The sequence below is a fragment of the Chelmon rostratus genome, chromosome 17, assembly GCF_017976325.1.
Source record: "Chelmon rostratus isolate fCheRos1 chromosome 17, fCheRos1.pri, whole genome shotgun sequence".
NCBI classification, from domain to species: Eukaryota; Metazoa; Chordata; class Actinopteri; order Chaetodontiformes; family Chaetodontidae; genus Chelmon; species Chelmon rostratus.
This window is the reverse complement of record NC_055674.1, coordinates 8,308,778-8,329,497: the sequence shown is the minus strand read 5'-3', so window position 1 is coordinate 8,329,497 and position 20,720 is coordinate 8,308,778. Positions and strand designations below refer to the sequence as shown.

The following is a 20,720-nucleotide window of genomic DNA, read 5'->3' as shown; positions in this document are numbered from 1 at the left end:
GGTTCTGAGGCAGACAGAACTGAGAGAAAAGAGCAAAAAGAGTCGCCCATGAGCGGCACCAAAAGAGGAGAGTTAGAAGTGTTGCTGCAGCTGCAGACCACAAACAGTGAACACTCGACAGAGAGTGCTTTCAGAGCACGCTGAAGATCATAATGTGGCATTTCTGATTCAATTCTTCACGATACGTCATTGACACATTCTCGGCAGCTAAATTTAGATTGGACTCAAAAATGTATGGAGCAGTTACTTTAAATATAAAGGCAGCTACTTTTGTGCCACGAAACTTCCTCATGGCAACGGGCTGAAACCCAAAGATCATTGCCACTTCTATGTTATTGAAAGGGTCAGAAAGAAAACAGAAAGCAAAGAGAAACAACAGCAATGTGCCAGTTACATCTGATCTTAGGCAAACAAAGCAGCTACGTACACAGATGGATTCCCGGTGGGGCTGTCCACTCAGCCATTGCGGCACCACGTCGCAGAACTCCTGTCTGTATTCTAAAAGTCTGCATGTATTCCTGATTTCTGCTCTTAGAGTAAAACACATTTTATATGGGGAATAAACTGGTGTCGTAGGGACCTAGAACTGAAATTCACGTGACATTCATGCAGAAGAGAAGTTCAAAGAAATGCTGGTGTGAAGCAACCTAATGGTCGTCAATCATGGTGTTTTGTGCTGTAACCTAACAGTGAAGAGGAGGGTACACAGCAGGCTGAGCTCGAGTGTGGTTGCTGGTTGAGGTTATTTAGCCTATTTGTTTGAGCAGTTCATTTAACAGACATGGTCCTTAGATGTTAATTAGCTTAGTCTCCCGTCATCTCTAAATATTATAATTATCACCAGACTGGCAGTTCCCCTGACTGGCCCAGGGCAGGAGGGAAAATTTCCACATGCTTTCTCGTGGTCGCATCCCTGGTTTTGCAACGTTATTACAGCGGGGTTTGGCAACTGACTGTGTGGAGTCATGTGTCTGAAATCCCAGCTCTGTATCCAATCCCTACTCAGCTTGGCTTCTCGTGGTGAGCTCGCTCCTTTCAACAAGGCTCAAGCATACAGCTCTTTTTTCAAATTCTGAATACCACAATCGGTTAAGGTGAGCGCAGTGGTGATGAAATACAAAGCAATCAATCTTATCCTGCCTGATGCGCTCCCTCTTTTGTACCGCACGCAGGTAACCACTGAATACCTGTTGCAGATGGATTTATGCCACAGGATGTGGTTTGGTGAAAGCTCTCATGTAAGAGCACACTATCGTCAGCAGCCAGTGGGTGGCACAACTATCTCCCCGCCCTCACACACACACAACACACACACACAGGCAAAATGTGCATTTTTTAACTGCCATGTCAGGCTTTTTTCTTGTTTTTTTTCTCATTTTGCTCCATCCTGCATTAAAGACTGTGTGTTTTTTGTTTTTTTTTCCCACTGTTAGCATTGAGACTGCAGCTTTTCTTCCATGTGACATGTGTTGCAGACAGATGTTGGCTGTTTCTTAGAATCTCTTCTTATCTAAAGCTCATTCATAACTCTGCTATAAATGCTGAAATGAAATGACAGTGGATTAGCTGTCAGGCTCTGCCACACACACACACAAACCACAAACTTGGATACGCAACTCATCTTTTAATCCTCATTATATCACAATGACAGAAAGTAATAACAGTGTTTATCACATACTACACCGCTACATCTCCTCACAAGCACATTAGGAAGCAGTGGTGTAAGATCTGAATTTGATTTTAGGTGGTTGTTTCATAATAAAGCGCAGAAAAAAAGGTGGATTTTTCCCTTTAAACATACATAAATCAGTTTTTGGCAAGCTTAAAGAGTCAGTCGCCTCTTTCTTCTGAAACTTCACGTGCATATTTTTCCTGACAGTTGGCCGGTTGTCCTGTTCTGGCATGTTCTTCAACACAAGGAGACGACCGGAGGAAGACTCAATTGCATTTTAGGGTCTCTAATCCTAAATGCTCATCAGCTTCTCTTGTGGATTAATAACTCTCACAAGGCTCAAAATATGACAATGACCAATCACTTCGCTTCACCTTCCATCCTCTCAGTGATCAAGTGATAATAAAGGTCCGCTGTGATTTGTCAGCACCAAGTGACCTGCAGAGGGAGAGAGAGATACTCCCAATTACTCACGTCTGGGATCAAATTCAAATTCCTTTTTCCTTATTATCCTACTTAATACTATAAATAAATAAAAGAGGCTGAAACTAAAATCAGAGGAAATACAAAAAGTAACAGAAACATATCCTTAAGCTCTTTTTTCCTGCTGTAATCTGTGGTAGATTCATCTCCTGCCAAACTTCAGCAGTGGGTTTTTTTTTAAACACTTATCCATAAATACATGTCAAAACACATATGGAGTATGATTTAGCACCTCGGTGTTTCCGCATGATTTGTAAGTGTTAGCAGTGTGTAAAAAACAAAGTGACTCTGTTGGTTTCTGTGGATTGATTATCAGGATAAAGAGACCACCAGCTTGGGCTGACTTCATTCTCCATGTTGAGCACTTTTAGCAACATTTCTTCACATCAACATGAAAAAGATAATATATTTACTTTACATTAATCATTATCAGCCTGATTTATGAGACCCTCTTGCTTAATGAAAGCCGACAAACTATTGGCATGAGACAAATGGATTGATTTGGATTTTAACAGGAATTTTCCGGCACATTGCGGTCATGTCATGTCTGTGTAAATTAAAAGCATATGTCGGGTCCACTCATGTAGAAAACCAAATAGTGCAGTAAATGTCAGTTGTCTTTCTTAATAAGGAGCTCATGGTGGTCATTGTTTTATTGCTTGTTGTGTTTCAAAGAATAAATACCTGTAAGTTGTACAGGTCCCTCAGTTGGACAGAGGTGCATGGCACATGCTGTGGAAATATTTCTCACCCAGGGCTTAGACTATCCGCTGGACTCTTAGTAACTATCTGCTAAAAGCTGCTAGGAATGCGGCCCTGACTCAGGCTGGCTTAGCTGGTGCTCAGAAGGGAGATGATGGGAGGCCAGGAGCTCCATTGTTTACCCACCAGATCACCCTAATCTGTCCAGTTATCTGGATGTTTCTGTCAAACTACCTTCTATCTCTCACTCCCACAGCTTTCTATGTTCTTTCTTATCACTCTCCTATTCGCACTTCCACAGTGTTCTGTCTTTGACACTCAGGAAATGTACCATTTATCTTTCATATTCCCAGTGAGTGCCTTATTTTGAAGATTTGAAGAATAATCTCTTTTTTTTATGTTGCTGAACTTCTTTTTCCACATCATTTATTCACCATGAAGAAGCATAAACATGTTTTGGATGCACATCATAGTTGTCTGTGGGTCAGCGATGTTCAACGTCTGATAATTTGCGGCTCACAGTTGGGTTTGGCTCGAAATAATATGAAACAGCATCTTTGGATAAAAGAGAGATTTGTGACTTTTAAATGGGTGTGTTTCTCAATCTTTCTGTGGTTTGAGACTCTTCTCCATAGAGATACTTTGGTTCGGTTTGTTTTCTCTGAATGTTGTCAGGGATTTCAGCTCCCTGTTACTTTACAAAGGCCTGTTCTAGCTTGGACTTTAGAAACATTATCTTGGTAATTTTCCAATTAAACAAGGTCTTCACAAGTCTTATCTTAGAGCATGTCTCAACTGAATACCACAGTCTTCCTGGAATTAATTAGGCTTCTGGCAGAACTATATTCAGCCTCCACAGGTAATCGACACTGTACATGCTTACGTTTTGGCAGATCATTGGAACAGATGTCCCCTGCAGTATTAAGAGGTAGGTGACTTGTCCCAACCAATTATTTCTGCTCATTCCTGTCAGCAGCATGCCCATTAAAATATGGCATATATATATGAATTTTGTTCTTCAAGACATCCAGTATGTCTTTTCAATATTTCAACAAAAACACTCATTGATGTTTCTGTTCTGTGCACACAGGAACTTTCTATTGGCTGCTGGATTTTGGTTTCATTAGAGAGCTATAGGAGGTGGGATGACCACTTAACTTAAACATGAGGGGGTGTGCAACAACACATATTTTCGTTTAAGTAATAGTTTTTAAGAAGGTGTGCCTGCCCCTGAACTAGCAGTCCATGATCTCTAACCTGCGGTGACTCAGCCGCCTCCAGCCTCGTGGTGGTCAAGCTCCAGCCTGAACGAGCAGCGCAGAACCACTGCAGCAACCCTGGGATTAAACTGATGGTGGCGATAACCTGTCCTGTTCTGTAAAGACCTCACTCCATGAACTATCCAGGGGTGCTGAAGTCATGAGCAGTAGGTGTCTTGTGTTGTGTGTAAGTTCAAAGCTTGGATTCACCCTCCGGCTTCAAATGATTTAGCCAGACCTCTGATCTTCACCGTCAGGTGAAAGTTTACAGTGTGTGAAGGCCGAATAACAAGAATTAAATACTGAGATTTTTTTTTTTTTTTTTTTGCATAATCACCCTCATCATCAGGGTCACTGTATTAATTAACTGAGACACCTTGTTCAAATTCTTTTTAATCCAAATATTCTTCATTCAGGTGCTTTGCCTCTTAGAGCATCTGGAAACTGACAGCTGACCAGGTAAGGTCGCTGCGCTCTACATCACTAATGTGGGTAATGACCACTTCTACGCTTGAAACCTTCCAAATTATTGCGAGTGATAAACGTGATTTATGATGGACTCTTCTGTAAGCGCACCGCTCATACATGCGTCCCGGGACACCGTCCTATGGGAGGGAAGAGGCGGAGGAGGTGGAGAACAGAGGGAGGGAGCGGGGGCGAGAGGGAGAAATTGAATGAGAGGGACAGAGCGAAACTGAGAGGAGCCGCCACAACAAAACTTCTCCAACAATCCAGCAAGTGGAACTACAGACTGGCTTCTCTGCGTTTCTCCCCGCATGGCTGCTTAGTTCCTGCGAATATAACCTCTGCAGCATTGAGTTCTGGTGGCGGAGGCAGAGGCGGTGTCCGCACGCAGAGATGGACCATTTAATAAGGAGCAGGTCACGCAGGAGAACACCGCTATTTCTTTTTATCCTACTTCACGTGACGACGACACAGGCTGGTAAAGTATCCAATGATGAAGAATAAAGAGAATCATAAAGATATCCACATTATGTAGATGCTAGGAATAAGTAAAAACGTAGTTAAGTCCTGTCTGTTCTGTAAAGGATGCACTGTCCCCTTTATCTAAGTTTCCATGACTTTTTTCAGGCACCTTCATTCATAACCTGACCCCAAGCCAGCACGGAGTCAGCAGCGCAAAAGCATAATCTTTACTTTAAGGCTTCCACTCTGGATCCTGGTGCGTGAGGCTCATGTCGAGGTGAATCTGCGCGAATGTTTTTGGTGATGCTGCCACTCGCCCCACAGACTCGCTTCAGGCTGGAATTAAAACTGCGAGCTGGCTCAAATAACTTTGAGAAGTTGTTGGAAGGTTTCAGAACCGTGCAGAGGATTTGCAATTATGTATAAGCGAGGCTATTTTTTGCCAATGCATACATATTAATTATCCCCGCCATTGCACAAGCAGCGCGTTTTGATTGATTCAGCGTTTCCTGCTCCAGCTTGCGCTTTAATTAAAACAGAAGTCTGAACTGGAGTCTGTCCCTCCTGCGTCAGGTGCGCCGGGAGACTCGCAGCGACCTCAGGAGATGCATGATGTCATGTTTGAGTTTGCTTGTGACCAGCGGCGGTTTACTGTGAAAAGGTTTAGCGTTGGCTTGAGAAGGAGGTGAATGGCTGAACACTGGCCGAACTGAGTAGATTAAAATTCCTGTCATGGATCTGTTTAATGTGCCCTCTGCTCACATAGGTCTTAAGTGAAGGCGCTTAGCACTAACACTCTTACTGCCTTAGTTATGATTATTCTGGCATGCGTCAATATTTGACATGCTTCCTTGCAGGCTGCTACCACATATCATGTTTTACACAGTTGTAACTGAAGTGGAGTGACTCGACTCATTTTTCAGTTATGCACCTGCAAGAAGAGGGCCTGGTCTCTGTCAAACAGCTGTGTCTCTCTGTCTGTCAGTGTCCCTGTGTCCACATTTGCTGCACTTTCAGGCTTGTTCTGCCATTTTAAGAACTTCCTTGTTCCCAAGATAGTCTGTAACAGCCAGATTTTGCATACATACTGTATGTCATTTGGCTCAGCGCTATCTGTCGCCCACACAGGCCTCCATGCCTTGAGGCCATGTCCTGAGTATCTTCAACTGGCAGCAGACCATTTCCTTGCAGGTGCTGCGGTTTAGAGACTCCCTGATGGAGCGACATGCCTCAACAGCGGGAGTTAACCCTGTGGCCACCAGAAGTGCTTAAAGATGTCTTATTTGCACTCGTGGTTTTCCACATGCACCCACTTTACGGCTGGCGGGCCTTGTTGGAATTCCCTGGCTGAAATAAAGCGATGGCAGGACGAAGTGAGCCGACTGACATACATTCAAGTGACACGGCAGCTGTGGGGTCCACTGCTCCCTCAAAAGGGCCTGTGAAGTGAGAGATGATTTAAAAGTGCATGGGACATATGGTGGTGCTGATATGGCAATCTTGCATGTGGATGTGGTTGATGATGTGTGTGCGTCTCTGGGTGCGCGTGTACTCCAGTGCAAGAATGTTTTCCCATATGCTTTCTGTGTGTGTTCGACAGAGATGAGAGAGGACTTTGTAGTCATGTTTGCTGACAGGAAGTAAGACATTCTTGCACACGTCCACAGTTAGTTTCAGTAAGAATCCTCTGTTCTTTTGCCTTAACACATTTTTGTTCAGTTTTCTTTTCCCTCTTTTATTTTTTCTGTTCCTTTCAAAGTCTGGGAATAGGGAATGTTTGTTTTTGTTTTATATGCCTTATCTCTTCATTTACATCATCTCTCTTCTCTTGCTTATGCCCTGCCTCATCCTTGACTGGTTGTATGACAGAGGGGAAATCGTGCGTACAGCCCCCTCACTGCGTCCCGTTTGATCCAGCCTTCTTGCCAATCCTGCACCAGACTCCCAAAGGAGGACGGCGAGCCTTGTTTGCCTTTGATCTAGCAACAAATTAGTGGCAAATGAAAACAAATGAAAAAGGCAGCTGAATTTAGCTGGATAGAGAGTGGGAAAAGAGGAATTTTACGCCTGTTACAGCTCCAGCGTTTTCCACTGTTATGTGAGTTTGTGTTTCTCTAATGGAAACATTAAACATCAAAAGTGTCAGATATGCTGATGTCTGTCCCTAGGTGCTGATGCTGCAAGAGTCATATCAAGCTGCTTCTCAGACTGTTTGATGAGGCAAACTCCTTTGAATTCCCCCAAGTCTTTAATATGTAGACATGATGCTTAAACACGTCATGGTGCCGAACTGAAATCTATAGTATTCAGCACACATCTGGCTTCCAGAAACTCAGTTACTCCCTTCCCTCAGGCTTCTATGGCTCTATATCTCTGATCACTGGATGTTTCAAGGAGCTTTCTGTGGGACTAGTTGGAGATGCTTCCTCTAGAATTGCAATGAGCAGACATCAGAGGAGCTGACTTCTTAGCAGTGTCCCTTTACATGTCATGTGCCTCTTTATCCCGGTTTATGAGTCCCAGAAAAGTTTTATCATAGTCATCCGTCACATGTTCATGCACATCATGGCAGAGGTCACAGCAGTGAGCTTTCCTACCAAAGTCATCTGTAGACTCTTGAAAACAATACGCTACCCTCAGTGACACGGTGACCTGGCTCATATTTCAACTCATCTGAACCTGCTAAGTGTCCGTTAGCATAGACACTAAGCTGCTAACATAGACTGGAATGATCTTGGTCTCAAAGCTCCACAGAGGCCCACAACTTGTTGAGGATTTGCCCCTCAGAAGTACAAAGGACCAGAACTTCTAAAGGAGCATGTGTTATATTCTCATATTACCCATGGTGTGAGTGTATGTGTGTGTAGCATATAGTGTTGTTCTTTGATTTTGCCAGCTCTGGTGCTCCATAATAGCTGCCTCAATGTTATGATGTCTGAGAGACTAAATGACAGCCTGGGGTTGAAACTTGAATGGGCTTGGTCATGCGTCCGCTTGCATGTTTGCATCTAGGTAATCCTTTGTGCCTGAGATGTGTGCCCTTTAGATGCACATGTGCATAGGAAACCTGGGGTGTGCACTTGTGTTTGTATTTTTGTGGTGGTGTGTTATGTTACATATTTATGAGGACTTGATATCCCCAAAGGATAAAGAGTTGAGAAAAGTTTTTACAATATCAGGATATTTTAAACCTTCCCCACACCTCTTAGGGAGTTTAGCGGCCAGAAATTAGGTCAGGCTAGGTTAAGGGCCAATGTTAGGCATGCAGTGGAGATTATGCCTGGGGAATGGATTTATTGCAGTCAAAGAACGTCCTCACGAGTAGCACAAATATGTGTTTCCGTACATGTTGGTCTGGAGCGCCTGGCCAGTAAGGGGCGTTGAGGGCCAGGTGTTTTCTCTATGGACCAAGCAGCTTTTTGGCCCGTCGACCCATCATGCTGTGAATAAACATGAGCAGAACAAACTGTGGAGATTGAAGAATGCGGCGCAGATGAAAATTGGAAGGAAACGTGCAACCAGATTCCTCTAGAATTTAGTAGCTTAAACACCAAAAGTAAACTCACAGTGAGCATTTGCCAAAACAACAGGACACAGCCACTGACCCATATTCAGCAGAGCATCCTCAGCAGGCCAAATCGTTTTCTAATTGTTTTCATATGTAAGACCTTTGGTCATTTGCCTATAATATTAAACTTGTAGGTATTGTTTTTAATATCCGAGTAATTATTTGCGTGTTTCCTCCATGTAGTACAATACGAGCAAGGAAAAAAGTGACCTGCATATGTCACTCAAATGTAATCATCAGTGCAAGAGGCACAAACTGGAGCTATGTACTGTAAATCCACTAATTACCATGATGTTAGCATTGTAAGGCTGGATGAGAGGAACACAGTGCCTGCATTTGTGCTAGTGACAGGAATGCTTGATATGATGCATCACATATGATGCATCGTAAACCGAGGCACTTTAACTCCAAACATTGTTGTTCATGTCTGGCTTATTATTGTAGTTAGATGATTGCTTATCCTGTGTTGTATTTCTCACATTTGACAGTGTTTCACTTAATGTAGCAGGCTTTGTCAGAGCTAAGGTAAAGTAAAGGCACAGTAAACAGCCGTTTTATGGGACAGTCTCTGCAGTGTGATTTGCATGTAGATCCAGAACATTTCCTGTCTCTGGTCAAGTCAGCTCCATCCCTTTCCCTTACTGGCCATTCTACTTTTTCAGTATTTGTGAAGCCTTTTATTTTGTTCATTGGCCTCTGTGTTCGCATGTCTTTGGTTATCTTGTATCTTCTCATACTGGAGAGCGTAATCATATAAATATTAATAATGTGGTATTACAGAATTTCATCATTCACTTTCGTTGTCTCTTAATAATATTCATAACCCATAACCCCTCAGAACATGTTCAAAATCATTCCCAGCCGTCGTCTACACAACCGCTGACTTGACTTGCTCCTAAACTCTCAGTGATAACTGAAAGCAGACCCAACCACAAAGCAAATTCAGGGCGATAAACATCTCTGCCTCTCAGTTTGCATTCTTCCAGCCAAACAAACGCCTCTGTCTCCATCTTACAATGCATGCACCTTTGTTGTAGATATTTCTAGCCCACTCTTCTCTGTTTTAATAACCTCGCTTTATAAGTAAAAGAGCAAAGTACTTGACAGAAACAAAATAGTGCAGTGACTCAGAGAGAGTTTTTGACAAGGGCAGAGGTCCAATGTGCTGTTTTTTCCCTCTGGGGGCGTTATAATTGAGCTACATATAAACAGTGTGTGCAAGTTGTTTGGTCATGCTAGTGCGAATATGTGTGCAGTCAGTGTATCAATCTTATTTGGCTGTTCATATGTTAAAATTTTCATCTGTTCAGAGTGTGTATTAGCTCCACTCGCCTTATTGTGTTCTTGTCCACAAACAGCAGTGACCCAGACAAAAGGTCACACCCACTGCTAATTAGATTAAGGCTATTCTTCATGGAGCTTAGGAGAAACTGTGTCTGAATTTATTCAACCACTTACACTGGATCTGTCGCCAGTTTTTCATAGTTGCTCACTGTATGTTTTACAGCTTGTCACTTTTAAAATGTTTTCTGAAGAAATGTCGTCTCAACAGCATGAAGAGTGGAGACATTTGAAAAGGAAGAAGAGATCCGTTTAGAAGAATCAAAACATGTGCAGCAGAAAATCATGTGTTGTGATCTTATATATTATAAGATGCAATTCAGAGATCACATATAAATGCTTTTCATCCACGGATCTCAGGGTGTGGTCCATGATACTATGGGAAATACTCACTGCCCAGATTCATTTTGGCCTTATTTCTTGTTAAAATTCCCCAGTTCCCAGGCGAAATTGTTTTTGACAGTGCAGTATTGTGTGTGTGCGAGTGGTATTTTCAGGCTGAGCTGGGAGTGTAGGTGGTGTGAGTCATAAAGAATGTCTTCAGAGACTTTTGCTTTAGAAACACAGAGAACACATTATATCCATGTATGACTGAAGTGGCGCTGAGTTGCATTGACCCCAAGGCACGGAGAGACTGTGTCAAGTGTCACGCAGCCAGAGATGATACACAGATGAAGACTGTTTGGTAGCATTTCCGGGAGACAGAGCATGATCTGTGCGTTGGAGTGCTGAACACTTTTCTGTCAGGAAGACTGCGGACAGCACTGTTAGTGGGCAGCCATGATTGCCTCAGAGAAAAAAACAGCACAAGAAGAAGAAAAAGGGGCAAGACACATGTCTTAAATGGAGAATCTGCACATGTTCATGTGTATTATTATGTACCTGTGCAGTAATTACATGCTGTACAGTGTGTGTTAGCTACTACAGTTTTCCTAAAATTGCAGGATGTCTGTGAAATTGCTGGATGTCTCAGCTCCTTCCCATGTACTCTGACCTTTTGGCGTGATTGCAAAAATCTCTGAGTCATCAGTCCTTAGAGATTCTACAGAGCTATTTGAGACATGTTTGAGCCACATCTTTAAGTGGTGGGGACTATCCTTCTATCAGTAGCCACACCAGATGTTGATCTCCTTTATGCTCATCCACTCTTCCGAAGTTTCTCTTGAGGTAACTCAATTTGACAGGTGAGATAAGGATGTGATTACAAAGCCTAATGAGATGCAAGCAAAGCCTGCTCAGACAGTCAGTGCTGCAGGATATGTGAGGAGGCTGCAAGAATTGGCACGAATTAAGGTGACATAAATGGATCCAAAGCAGGGAATAGCTAACTTTCTTTTATTGATTGTTGCATGGAATCAGACTTTTATTTGGCTACTTGCCAGTAGCCTGGGGTTGTCCTCTTGACCCCAGAGTCAGGGGTGGTGTAACTGAAATGGTGAAATAGGGGAAACTCTACAGAAACGTGTTTGTATTTTATGGGTCATTCTTGAATTGAAATAGCCTGATGTTATTGCAGCAGCAATCAGGGTTGCGTCCTCTCAAGTCCAACACAGGTTTTTCCCACGTCCTGTGCATCAGCTTGCCAAACTTATCCCTCAGCAGTTTATTTTGCACACTTGGGTGTGGGATGCCTATTATTCCCTGCAAGTTTAACTGACACATCACTGTGAATGTAGTTTCTTTTTTCGGAGGAATTTCTGTTGCTTGTCTCAGATTTCTCCCTTTGGCATTGTTGCACAGTTTGACTGTTCTGTTGCTGTCTTGGGAGTGTCAGAGGTCAATAGTCTGCTGTCAACCCATAGCTGAAACATGTTTAGAATTGGCTAACAGTTATCTTTAAAACTGGTGATGGTTGAGGCAGAAATCTACTCTATGCAGTTCACAGGGTGCACTGACAAACCATCCTTGAATTCCAGAATTGGCTAACAGTTATCTTTAAAACTGGTGATGGCTGAGGCAGAAATCTACTCTATGCAGTTCACAGGGTGCACTGACAAACCATCCTTGAATTGCTTGAAATAAAACAATTCTGCTGAAAAGTTAATTGTGTTAGTTTGTTTGGAGGCCATTTAGTCAGGTGCTGATCCGGATGGCCTGACAGAAACCCAAGAATCCTGTATAATTAGACCCATGTTTCTTCAATTTAGAACATTATTCCAAACATCACTGCCTTATGACCTCTCTTCCTCCCTGTGCATGAGTATGTATGAGAGAGAAAGAGAACGAACAAGGTAACAAGAGAGAGAGACAGAGACAGAGAAAGAGTTTACTGCATTCTGGCCTTTGACTAAAATACAAACTTTCAACTTTGCTACCCCAAAGGAAATTGATTTGCACTCAGGAACCAAACCAGGCCACAATAGAGCTGCAAAGAGCTCATTTGGGATCAGACAGAGACAGAGACACTCCTACCAATTCAATTAAAAACAAACATAAAGGATTAGTGCCCAGACATGATGTAAATTGCAAAGTAAACTGCTGTGAAGAATAAAGCGCTTTGACAGAAATGCAGATGCTCACGTATCAGATGAAGATTGAGCCTTAAGCTATGGCAATATAAGAGACTCTGGTGAGCCATGTCGTTGTTTTTTGCTTCTGAAGTGGCAGTCTGATCAGGGCATTCAAGGATGCAGCTCGCCTTTTTGGTGACTGTCTTGAGGTAAATGTTATAAAGGTGGGTTTGTTGCAACCCCTTCACTTCAACTTCGTCGGCAGTCTATTTTATCAGTCGACCATATCAGGCCAAAAGACAAAAAGACTTGGTGCAAGAAAATAATGCACACTGAAAATAAATCTTTCATAAATCTTTCTTAAAACAAGAACAAACTAGACTCTCTTGCACATACAAGATACAAAGAAACAAAAATGTGTTATTGAAATCATTACCATAGTCCTTATTTTAGATCAAAGTGTGGATGACAGGGCTGTGACCCTTTAAAGTTGATAGAGACCTTGTTTACTGACATTTAGTTGGTTCACTATCATGATGGCAGGAGCAGATTTGAATATTGTCTTTAATGGCTGTGTGTGGGTGAGCATTTATTAGTGCCACTTGTACATAAAACAGCCTGAAGTTTCTGTTGTTAGAAGCCACCAACTTCTGTAAGTATTTAATTTACATGGCTTGTTCATGACTCTGTATAAATTCAGAATTTAAGCCATGAGGTCTCAAATACCTTTAGATCTGTACCTAATGTTTTCCATTGTTGGAGCCCAGCTGTAATTCACAGCTTAACCTATTTACAGCCCCATTGCCATGCTAGGGGACTGAGAGGGTGAGCTCTCAAAGCTGCTTGGAATAAACGGCCTCTGCTATGCAACTGAATAATGCCATAAAATGCAACACAGTGTTTTTCTGCAAGCAATGTCTGGGCAACGGTAAACTCTCTCCACATGTTTAATTAACAAGGAGAATAAAAGGCGAGTTCTGTATGAGCGGCAAGAGCTGCAGGAGGCAATTTGGGTTTAGGATCCTCATTTCAGATGCCTGGAATGCTAAGTGCTGAGTTGCCCTGAACAGGCTCTCTCAAGCAGCTGGTGGGGGACTGGCTGAGCACAAAACTCTGATCCTGGCTAATGCTCACGGCAGTGCTTTATCAACAGAACATCTAATAACATGACCAGCGGACTGCAAATAAAGCACAGGCACATTGTAATGAGAGAGAGAGCCAACACTGGGAGAAATCTCATATCTGCAGGGGCAACAGTTGCAGTACTCATTGCAAATAAGCATAATTTGATACAGTGTATATTTGCACAACACAAAAAATCTCCATCTCATCAATTGATTAGATTGGTTTTCATGTTTGCTATAAAAATCAACCAGTTTGAAGTGTTTTCATGAGAATGCTATCAATCATCTTGATAGATAATGAGATGAGAGCCATTTATGACAGCAAAGTATTCAAATTGTGATAAATGTGATGCAGACATATTGTTGCTCTCTGGTGCATGCTGAGCAGTGTGCAGGTGTCAGCTGTCAGGTGTGCTGCAGTAGGATTATGGGTTAGGCTGCGTACCACCCCTATCCTGTAATAACACACAAAGAAGCCTGGCCACCTGCCGCCACATCTCAGAGAAGCTCGTCTCTTCCGCCTCCTAGGAAGCAGGAAGCCTCCACACTTTAAGACCCGCTTCCAGCCACACTAAACCCTGCTCTTCAGCTCGGAAACAACCGGCACTTAACTGAGCCAGACAACAAAGTGCTGTCACACTGGCAGAGTTTAAGTGTTAGACTGACACGACTAAAAGCATGCTGCCACCATCCGCCACAAGCTCCACCCTAACATAAGTCGTTTCTAAAGTTATTCATACAACACTAGAAACAGGAACGCAAGCATGTAAGCAACTTGTTGTTTAAAGAGATAGAATTAGCTGCAGTCAGTGAGCATGAAATAAAAGAAATAACCATATTTTCTGCTCTATAACTATGTGCAGATGGCTCATTTTTTTTCTTTCTTTTCCAGCTGATCCCATTGATGTCCTGCAAGTGCTGGAGCTGTCAGAGAACATGGAGGGGGTGTCCTTGGAGGCTGGTCTCTGCACCAGCAGGAGGGGCATGGAAGAGACAGACATGGCCTACAAGATAGACAAAAAGATCCAGCTCAGTGCTCCCACCAAACAGCTCTTCCCTGGTAGAGATTTTTTTTTCCCCCTATGAGACCGTATACTGTACAGCATAGCCTCCAGTCCCTTGCAGGAATTATATACTTGAGGATTTCCAAAAAAAGGCAAAGAGTACTCAAATGTGTCACTTTTGTGAGGGATTCTTCTCCCAATAAAAACTCTGTTTACTCCTCCTTGCGGGTGTTCACTTCTTTCATGGGCAACATTTTTCATCAATATTATCTTTACTCAGGTCTCGCTGGCAGCGGGTGGTGCCTGCATTTTATAAAAATGTCTGCTCCCTGCTGTGCTCTGCCTTGTATGACTTAACAGCACCTCCTCTCCTACCCCCTTCTAGATTCCAAATTTCCTGAGAATTTCTCCCTGATGGCTACAGTACGAGCTAAAAAGGACTCCCAGTTCTTCCTGCTTTCAGTCTATGATGATCAGGGGGTGCAGCAGCTGGGGCTCGAAGTGGGCCGTTCACCTGTCTTCCTGTATGAGGACCAGCATGGGCAGCCCACCCCAGAAATGTATCCCATCTTCAAGAAGATCAACCTGGCTGATGGAAAGTGGGTAGTTTAAGGGGCTGTAACTTCTCCATTAGAGCAGATATTAATGACATATCTGTCCCTCTGTTGATTTGACAGCATGCATATTAAGTGTGCATGTTTCACTTTCCCAAGCCTTGAAATCTGAATCGGGCCTCACATTTCTGAGTTTGATGCACACAGCTCACTCTTGACCTTGAGTGACCTTAAAGGGAATAAGATGCTTGTGAAGTCGTTGATGATTTGACTTGATCAAAGGAGCTAAGGAAATCAAAACCTTCACAGTCTCAGGCTCAAAGCCACTTCTGTTTTGCTTGACTTGAAAGAGGTGTGAAACAGCTCATTGCATTGCTGATTCTGCGGGGCAACAGACTTATCTTCAAACACAAAATACTTCCAATACTTCCCTCCAAGGCTCAACTTGTCTGTCAATTCTCACTCTCTCTTTGTCCTTTCAGATGGCACAGGATAGCCTACAGTGTGCAGAACAAGTCTGTGACCCTCTACTTGGACTGTCAGGAGGTAGAGACCCTGGATCTGTTGCGAGGGGACGACGCAATAGTCAGCACAGACGGTGTCACTGTGTTTGGGACGCGGCTGCTGGACGAAGATGTATTTGAGGTAGGACATTAGCGGCTTGTTGATAGATAGCCTCTTCATGCTCCCCCAAAGGCCAAGTGCTACTCATCTCCACAACTCCAGGATCTGAAACATTTTTCGCATCACCATTTGCAGTTGTGTTGATGGAATTGTGGGATAAGCAGAAAAGGTTTAAAAATACTTAAGAGAAGATTTAAAGGAGGCTGTGAGGTGACAGGGGTCTCCTGTCAATCATGTGCCGCAGGAACAAAGTAGTGGAGAGGAGAGGTGTTTGGAAGGAGGGGACATGCTGTTCAGACATGCCCAGCCTCATCATTTCCAAGAAATGGTGTCACATTTTGGATTTGTCAGTGTTTTCGTTATAGATGTGTTGATGTGAGTCTGAATGGACATTAAGAAATAAGGTTGACTGTGATCGTGTGCAGTTTGGTCATGTCTTCTGATGGTCGGGACTCCTCTTCCAGGACAATACCAGCTTCCTGTGGCTACACATGTTGTTTTTTTGTCTCCTGAGCAGCAGCAGACACATATCACAGTTGAAATCGGGTACATGCAGAAACATCTTCTGCATGTACCCGAATTCATGAAAGGCGTTTTTTGCGAACAAATAAACATCTGGTTTGAATGACTACGCTTGTGACACTGTTGAAGGAATATTAAAAAGTACGTACTGAAAAGGAACCCATCACTAAGGTTGGTTCAAACACTGCTGCACGACAGTTAGTTAATGATACATGCATGGACATCCTCACTCACAGAAGCTCAGCTTAATACTGCTGACAAAGATCATATTATGATACTGATGCGTGGAAGTCATCATGCATTTTGCAGAAATGTCCATTAGCCTATATACTGTATATCTATCAACCCCCGTCATTATGTGTGATGTTAATCATCAAGATATGAGAGAACATGTATAAAATTGCTGCTTAAGTTATTCCAAATGATGTCTACTTGAAAATGAATCTTTGAAGTTGAGGTACACTTCATTTAAGAGCATTAGAATATGTGCATGTGTGTATCAACTTGGTGGGAAAAAATGTAGGAGCAGGAAGACTCCTCTTTTGCTCTGCGGTAACTTTTACTGTCATAAACCATTCTCTGTGCTTCCCATGACAATATGCAACCGCTGCTCCATTGTCATTCCCAGTAAGGCTCCACTCTAAATCTCTCGCCCACAGCATGAAATAGAGATCAGTTCAAGCCCCTTCCCCTATATCCTCGGGGCTCTGTGTCTGCTCGGCAATGGAGCAAAGAAAGAAATGGAAAGATAGACAGTGATATAAGGTACATTCAAGTTTAGATAAATGACCACCTTCCCAACCGTCTTTCCCCTCAGTGTCCAAGACTACCGCACAGTCTGCAAAAGGGAACATACTGTTAAACTTAAAGAGTACAGAGGGAGGGTTGCTATCACTCCCTATTGGCCTAATAGACAGAAAGCACACCCTTCTTTACTTTCAACAGGAGAAAAACAGATGTCCTGACAACACCTACTGCCTTTGGGTTTTGCGTGTGCACCTTCCTAACCTTGACCACACATTAACTTTGCCCTGACTCAACCCTGGTTGCCCTTCCCATGCTGGAAGTTACTCTGTGCTCCCTTCCTACTCTTCTCTCGCAGACACTGATAGGCATTCCAGTTTTTAAATTACTTTATAGCCCACTTCAGTTAAGAAATGTCTCCTTGTGGGCTCTATAAATTTCCCTTTTCAGAGGCAATGGAGACTTTAATCTTTGGCCCTACTCCAAAAGCACACATGCCCTTATTAATCATCCATTGCGAAGAGTTATGATGATGATACAGTATTTGTGGTGATGACTAATGCCCTTCAGACTGTTGATCAGATCTATCCTTTAGTCCAATCCATGCACTTTTTGTGGTCATTGTGGTCACGTCTATATGGAAGTTTGCACTTAGTTAAATCTAGAATTGAGTCGTAACATCTTGTGTTCTGTGGAGCATCGGAAAAATCCTCAAAAACATCCTGTGGTAGTTTTTTTATTGACACGCGTGATGCCGAAACACAAGTTTTAGTGAGTGCATGTACAGTATGTATTCACAGCCATAAGTGCGTATGTCTGGCTGTGGGCATTTTAAGCCCCGATGTTGCACACCTCTGGTGAGGCTGGTACCAGGGGAAGAGAAATTAATCATGCTGACCTCTGGGCCTCTGTTCCCAGGCCCTGGTTCTGGGGGAGGAGGTCAGTGTTCCGGCCCAGTTCTTTCAGCGTGGGAGCTCAGCGTGGGAGCATGGGGACCGTGGTCAGCCACTAATGTCTCTATTGCTTCCAGATTGTCTGCAAATGATACCAAAGTTTTGGTGTTCAGACTCAAACACTCTGCTTGCATTTGCAGTAAAGCAAACATCAGACTGTCCACAAGTCTGGTTGTGCTCCTTCTTGGCCGTTGTGTGCCCTGTGTAGGTGCCTCCAACACGCTGACTGCTTAGATAAGACCAGCCCAGCGTTTATTTGTTAGGAAATTCAGATCCTTTTGGTCTGGATTAGCAGTGGAAAGAAGAAATGTTTTTGGCTCACTCTTATAGGCATGTTGAAACCAAAACTTGTCATGCATAACATTAAAGGGCAGCTCTATTTAAATGTTTAGCAACCCCATCACTTTACCGCACAAATCGGAAAAGCACATTACATCAGTCAAGGTCTGTTTCAGTCATATTTTGCCTCGGTAATGACTTATGTCTGATGGTGGTCAGATGTTTTTGGTTACTCACCAGCACTTTAATCAAATGAGGAGCATCAAAATGCTGTTTCATTACAGTGAGTGTGTTCGTTCTAAAGTTTTGTTTGCTTTAAGGCACTGCAAATGACTGTACGGCACCTCATACACGGTCTAGTTGGTTGTGATTTGGTGAAGCAGTATGACTCTTGGCTAGCTGGCACCAGACACCTTACTGCAGACAGCAGGGGGAAGCACAGAGGTCACTCTCTGCGACTAATGAATCTTTGCCAACAGAGCCATGTGTGACCTCATGCAGGATGTTTGTTAGCCATCAGAATTTTGTGGATTCAGCTGGGGTGTTTTCCTTTTCAACACATCCTCACATGTCCTGTTCAGATGTCCTTACCCTGTCCTAAATGGAGAATGGCAGAGCACACATGGTTTTGGGCAACACTTTACTCGCTGTGTGTTTCTAGAGGAGAGAGCCCCTGCTAGGCAAGAAAAACAGGAAAACTTCTCCGTGAAAGTGTTGCCTTTGATCTCAAATTGAGATTGGATTAGATTGGATTAACTCCCTGTTGCCTTTCTCTCTCACTCTTTCTCTCTGTCTCTCACCTTAGAGTGCAATAATTTCCTTTGCCTGACACTGGCTTTCGGCCAAAACAGGAAGAAAAAAGGATAAGGGGATAACAACTCCTTTCATGTTTGATGTATCAAAGCGTAAATGAGTGTTTCAACAGTCTTTTCGTAGGTTTACAGTTTTGTGTGTGGCAGGCCAGATTTTGTGTAGACATGCATTGCTGATAAAGCATGATTTAAGATGGATTCGAAGATATATGAGCTGGTGGCAGGAAACAGACAAGCAATAGGTTTTGATTTATTTCACCTCTGGCCGCTAAAGCCTAATTAAAGAGATTACAATGGGACTATAATTACCACAACATCTAGCAGTTAATCTGACTTGATTTATCACAAATGGCTGCCCGGCTGTCCCTGGATAATGTTTCACCCGGCAATATGTTTGCAATGTCCTGTCAGTTAAATAGATTTGTTTCGCTAATGCAATCTAAACCTTGTCAAACACTGTGAGTTACTTTCTGACTTGTATCTCAAAGAGAAGTAGCACTGCAGCTCACAGTTATTTTCACTATCAGTTCATCTTTTGGATATAAGGTTTTATCTATTATTCTACCTGTCAGAAATAATGACAAATGACCATCAGAATTATTTTGAGCCCAAATTGTTTTTTTACAGTGATACATAACAGATAAAAGCATTTGTAAACCATTGTGTTTGCCATTTTACTTGATAATTGACAAATTTGTACATTATGTAATAATATAGTGTAGGGTGAAGAAAATATAGTGAGGTTGAGTGGAAGGCCATTAAAGCCAACAGAGGCACTGGGCTTCGTGCTGCAGGGTCTAGCAGCGCTGTCTCTGTGCATGTTTGTGTATACACACTGGCTACGCCTCCAGGGTGGGATGGGAAGTGAAAGGTCCTGACAGGGGGGTGTGAGAGAGCTATTTGACTGTTTGGTGTACACAATCAGGCCCCTCCTGGAGTTATGGGAACGCTGTGTATGCTACTGTATTACGCTTTGCTTTATATTGAAGTATGCAGCCAGTTTTGTCGTTCTCATGGTGGGTGTGGTGTTGTGGTGTATTGTCACAGGTTCAGTCTTCTGGTCCTTGGAATATCTCTTCACTGTGCAGTAACAGCAGCTGTATTTATGTCAGTGCTCCAGTGGGATGATTCTGCCTCTTTATGCCCAGCTTTATATGACAGTTGTCTGTCTTTCTGTTTGTTTTCCGGTTTATTTCAGGGAGATATTCAGCAATTACTGATTCTGGAGGACCCCCGGGCTGCTGCCAGCTACTGTGAAAACTACATACCAGACTGTGACTCTGCTTTGCCCTACAACAGCCAAGCCCTGGAGCTGCAAGAGGTCAGTATAGCCACCAACAGGAGGCAATGCCCACTGGAAAAACCCACACAAATCCATGTCCAGTCCTTCAACAGCTGATATGATGAAGTGCAGCTTTAGATCACCTCATTTAACTTGGAACTGGCTTGTATTTTTATTTGAACACAAAGGCCGGGATATCTTCTTTCATTCGTATTCATTGTTTAATTGCTTTTCCTTAGACGTTGTCAGGTGCTTCTGGCTGCTAAAGTGGGCTTGGAGAAGCCCTTGCTTCACAGCCAACCCGTAGGAGGAAGACAAATATGCCTGTCAGTAGACCTGTGTGTCCCTAAGACTTCTATGATTTACAAGCAGACAACAACCAGAGCCAAGAAGAGCTTTGCAAATGTACTGAGTGTTTGC

At 43.0% G+C, this 20,720-nt stretch overlaps 1 protein-coding gene across 1 annotated transcript in view; it reads left to right on the top strand.

Moving 5' to 3' along the window:
• The first annotated feature begins 4,900 nt into the window (after positions 1-4,900).
• col5a3a (collagen, type V, alpha 3a) overlaps positions 4,901-20,720 on the top strand; it is a 46,351-nt gene continuing 30,531 nt past the window's right edge. The window contains exons 1-5 of the mRNA XM_041956726.1: positions 4,901-5,059; positions 14,419-14,586; positions 14,916-15,129; positions 15,567-15,729; positions 20,217-20,339. Coding sequence (XP_041812660.1) covers positions 4,975-5,059; positions 14,419-14,586; positions 14,916-15,129; positions 15,567-15,729; positions 20,217-20,339 — 753 coding nt within the window. The 5' untranslated portion in view covers positions 4,901-4,974. The remainder of the gene's footprint in view (positions 5,060-14,418; positions 14,587-14,915; positions 15,130-15,566; positions 15,730-20,216; positions 20,340-20,720) is intronic.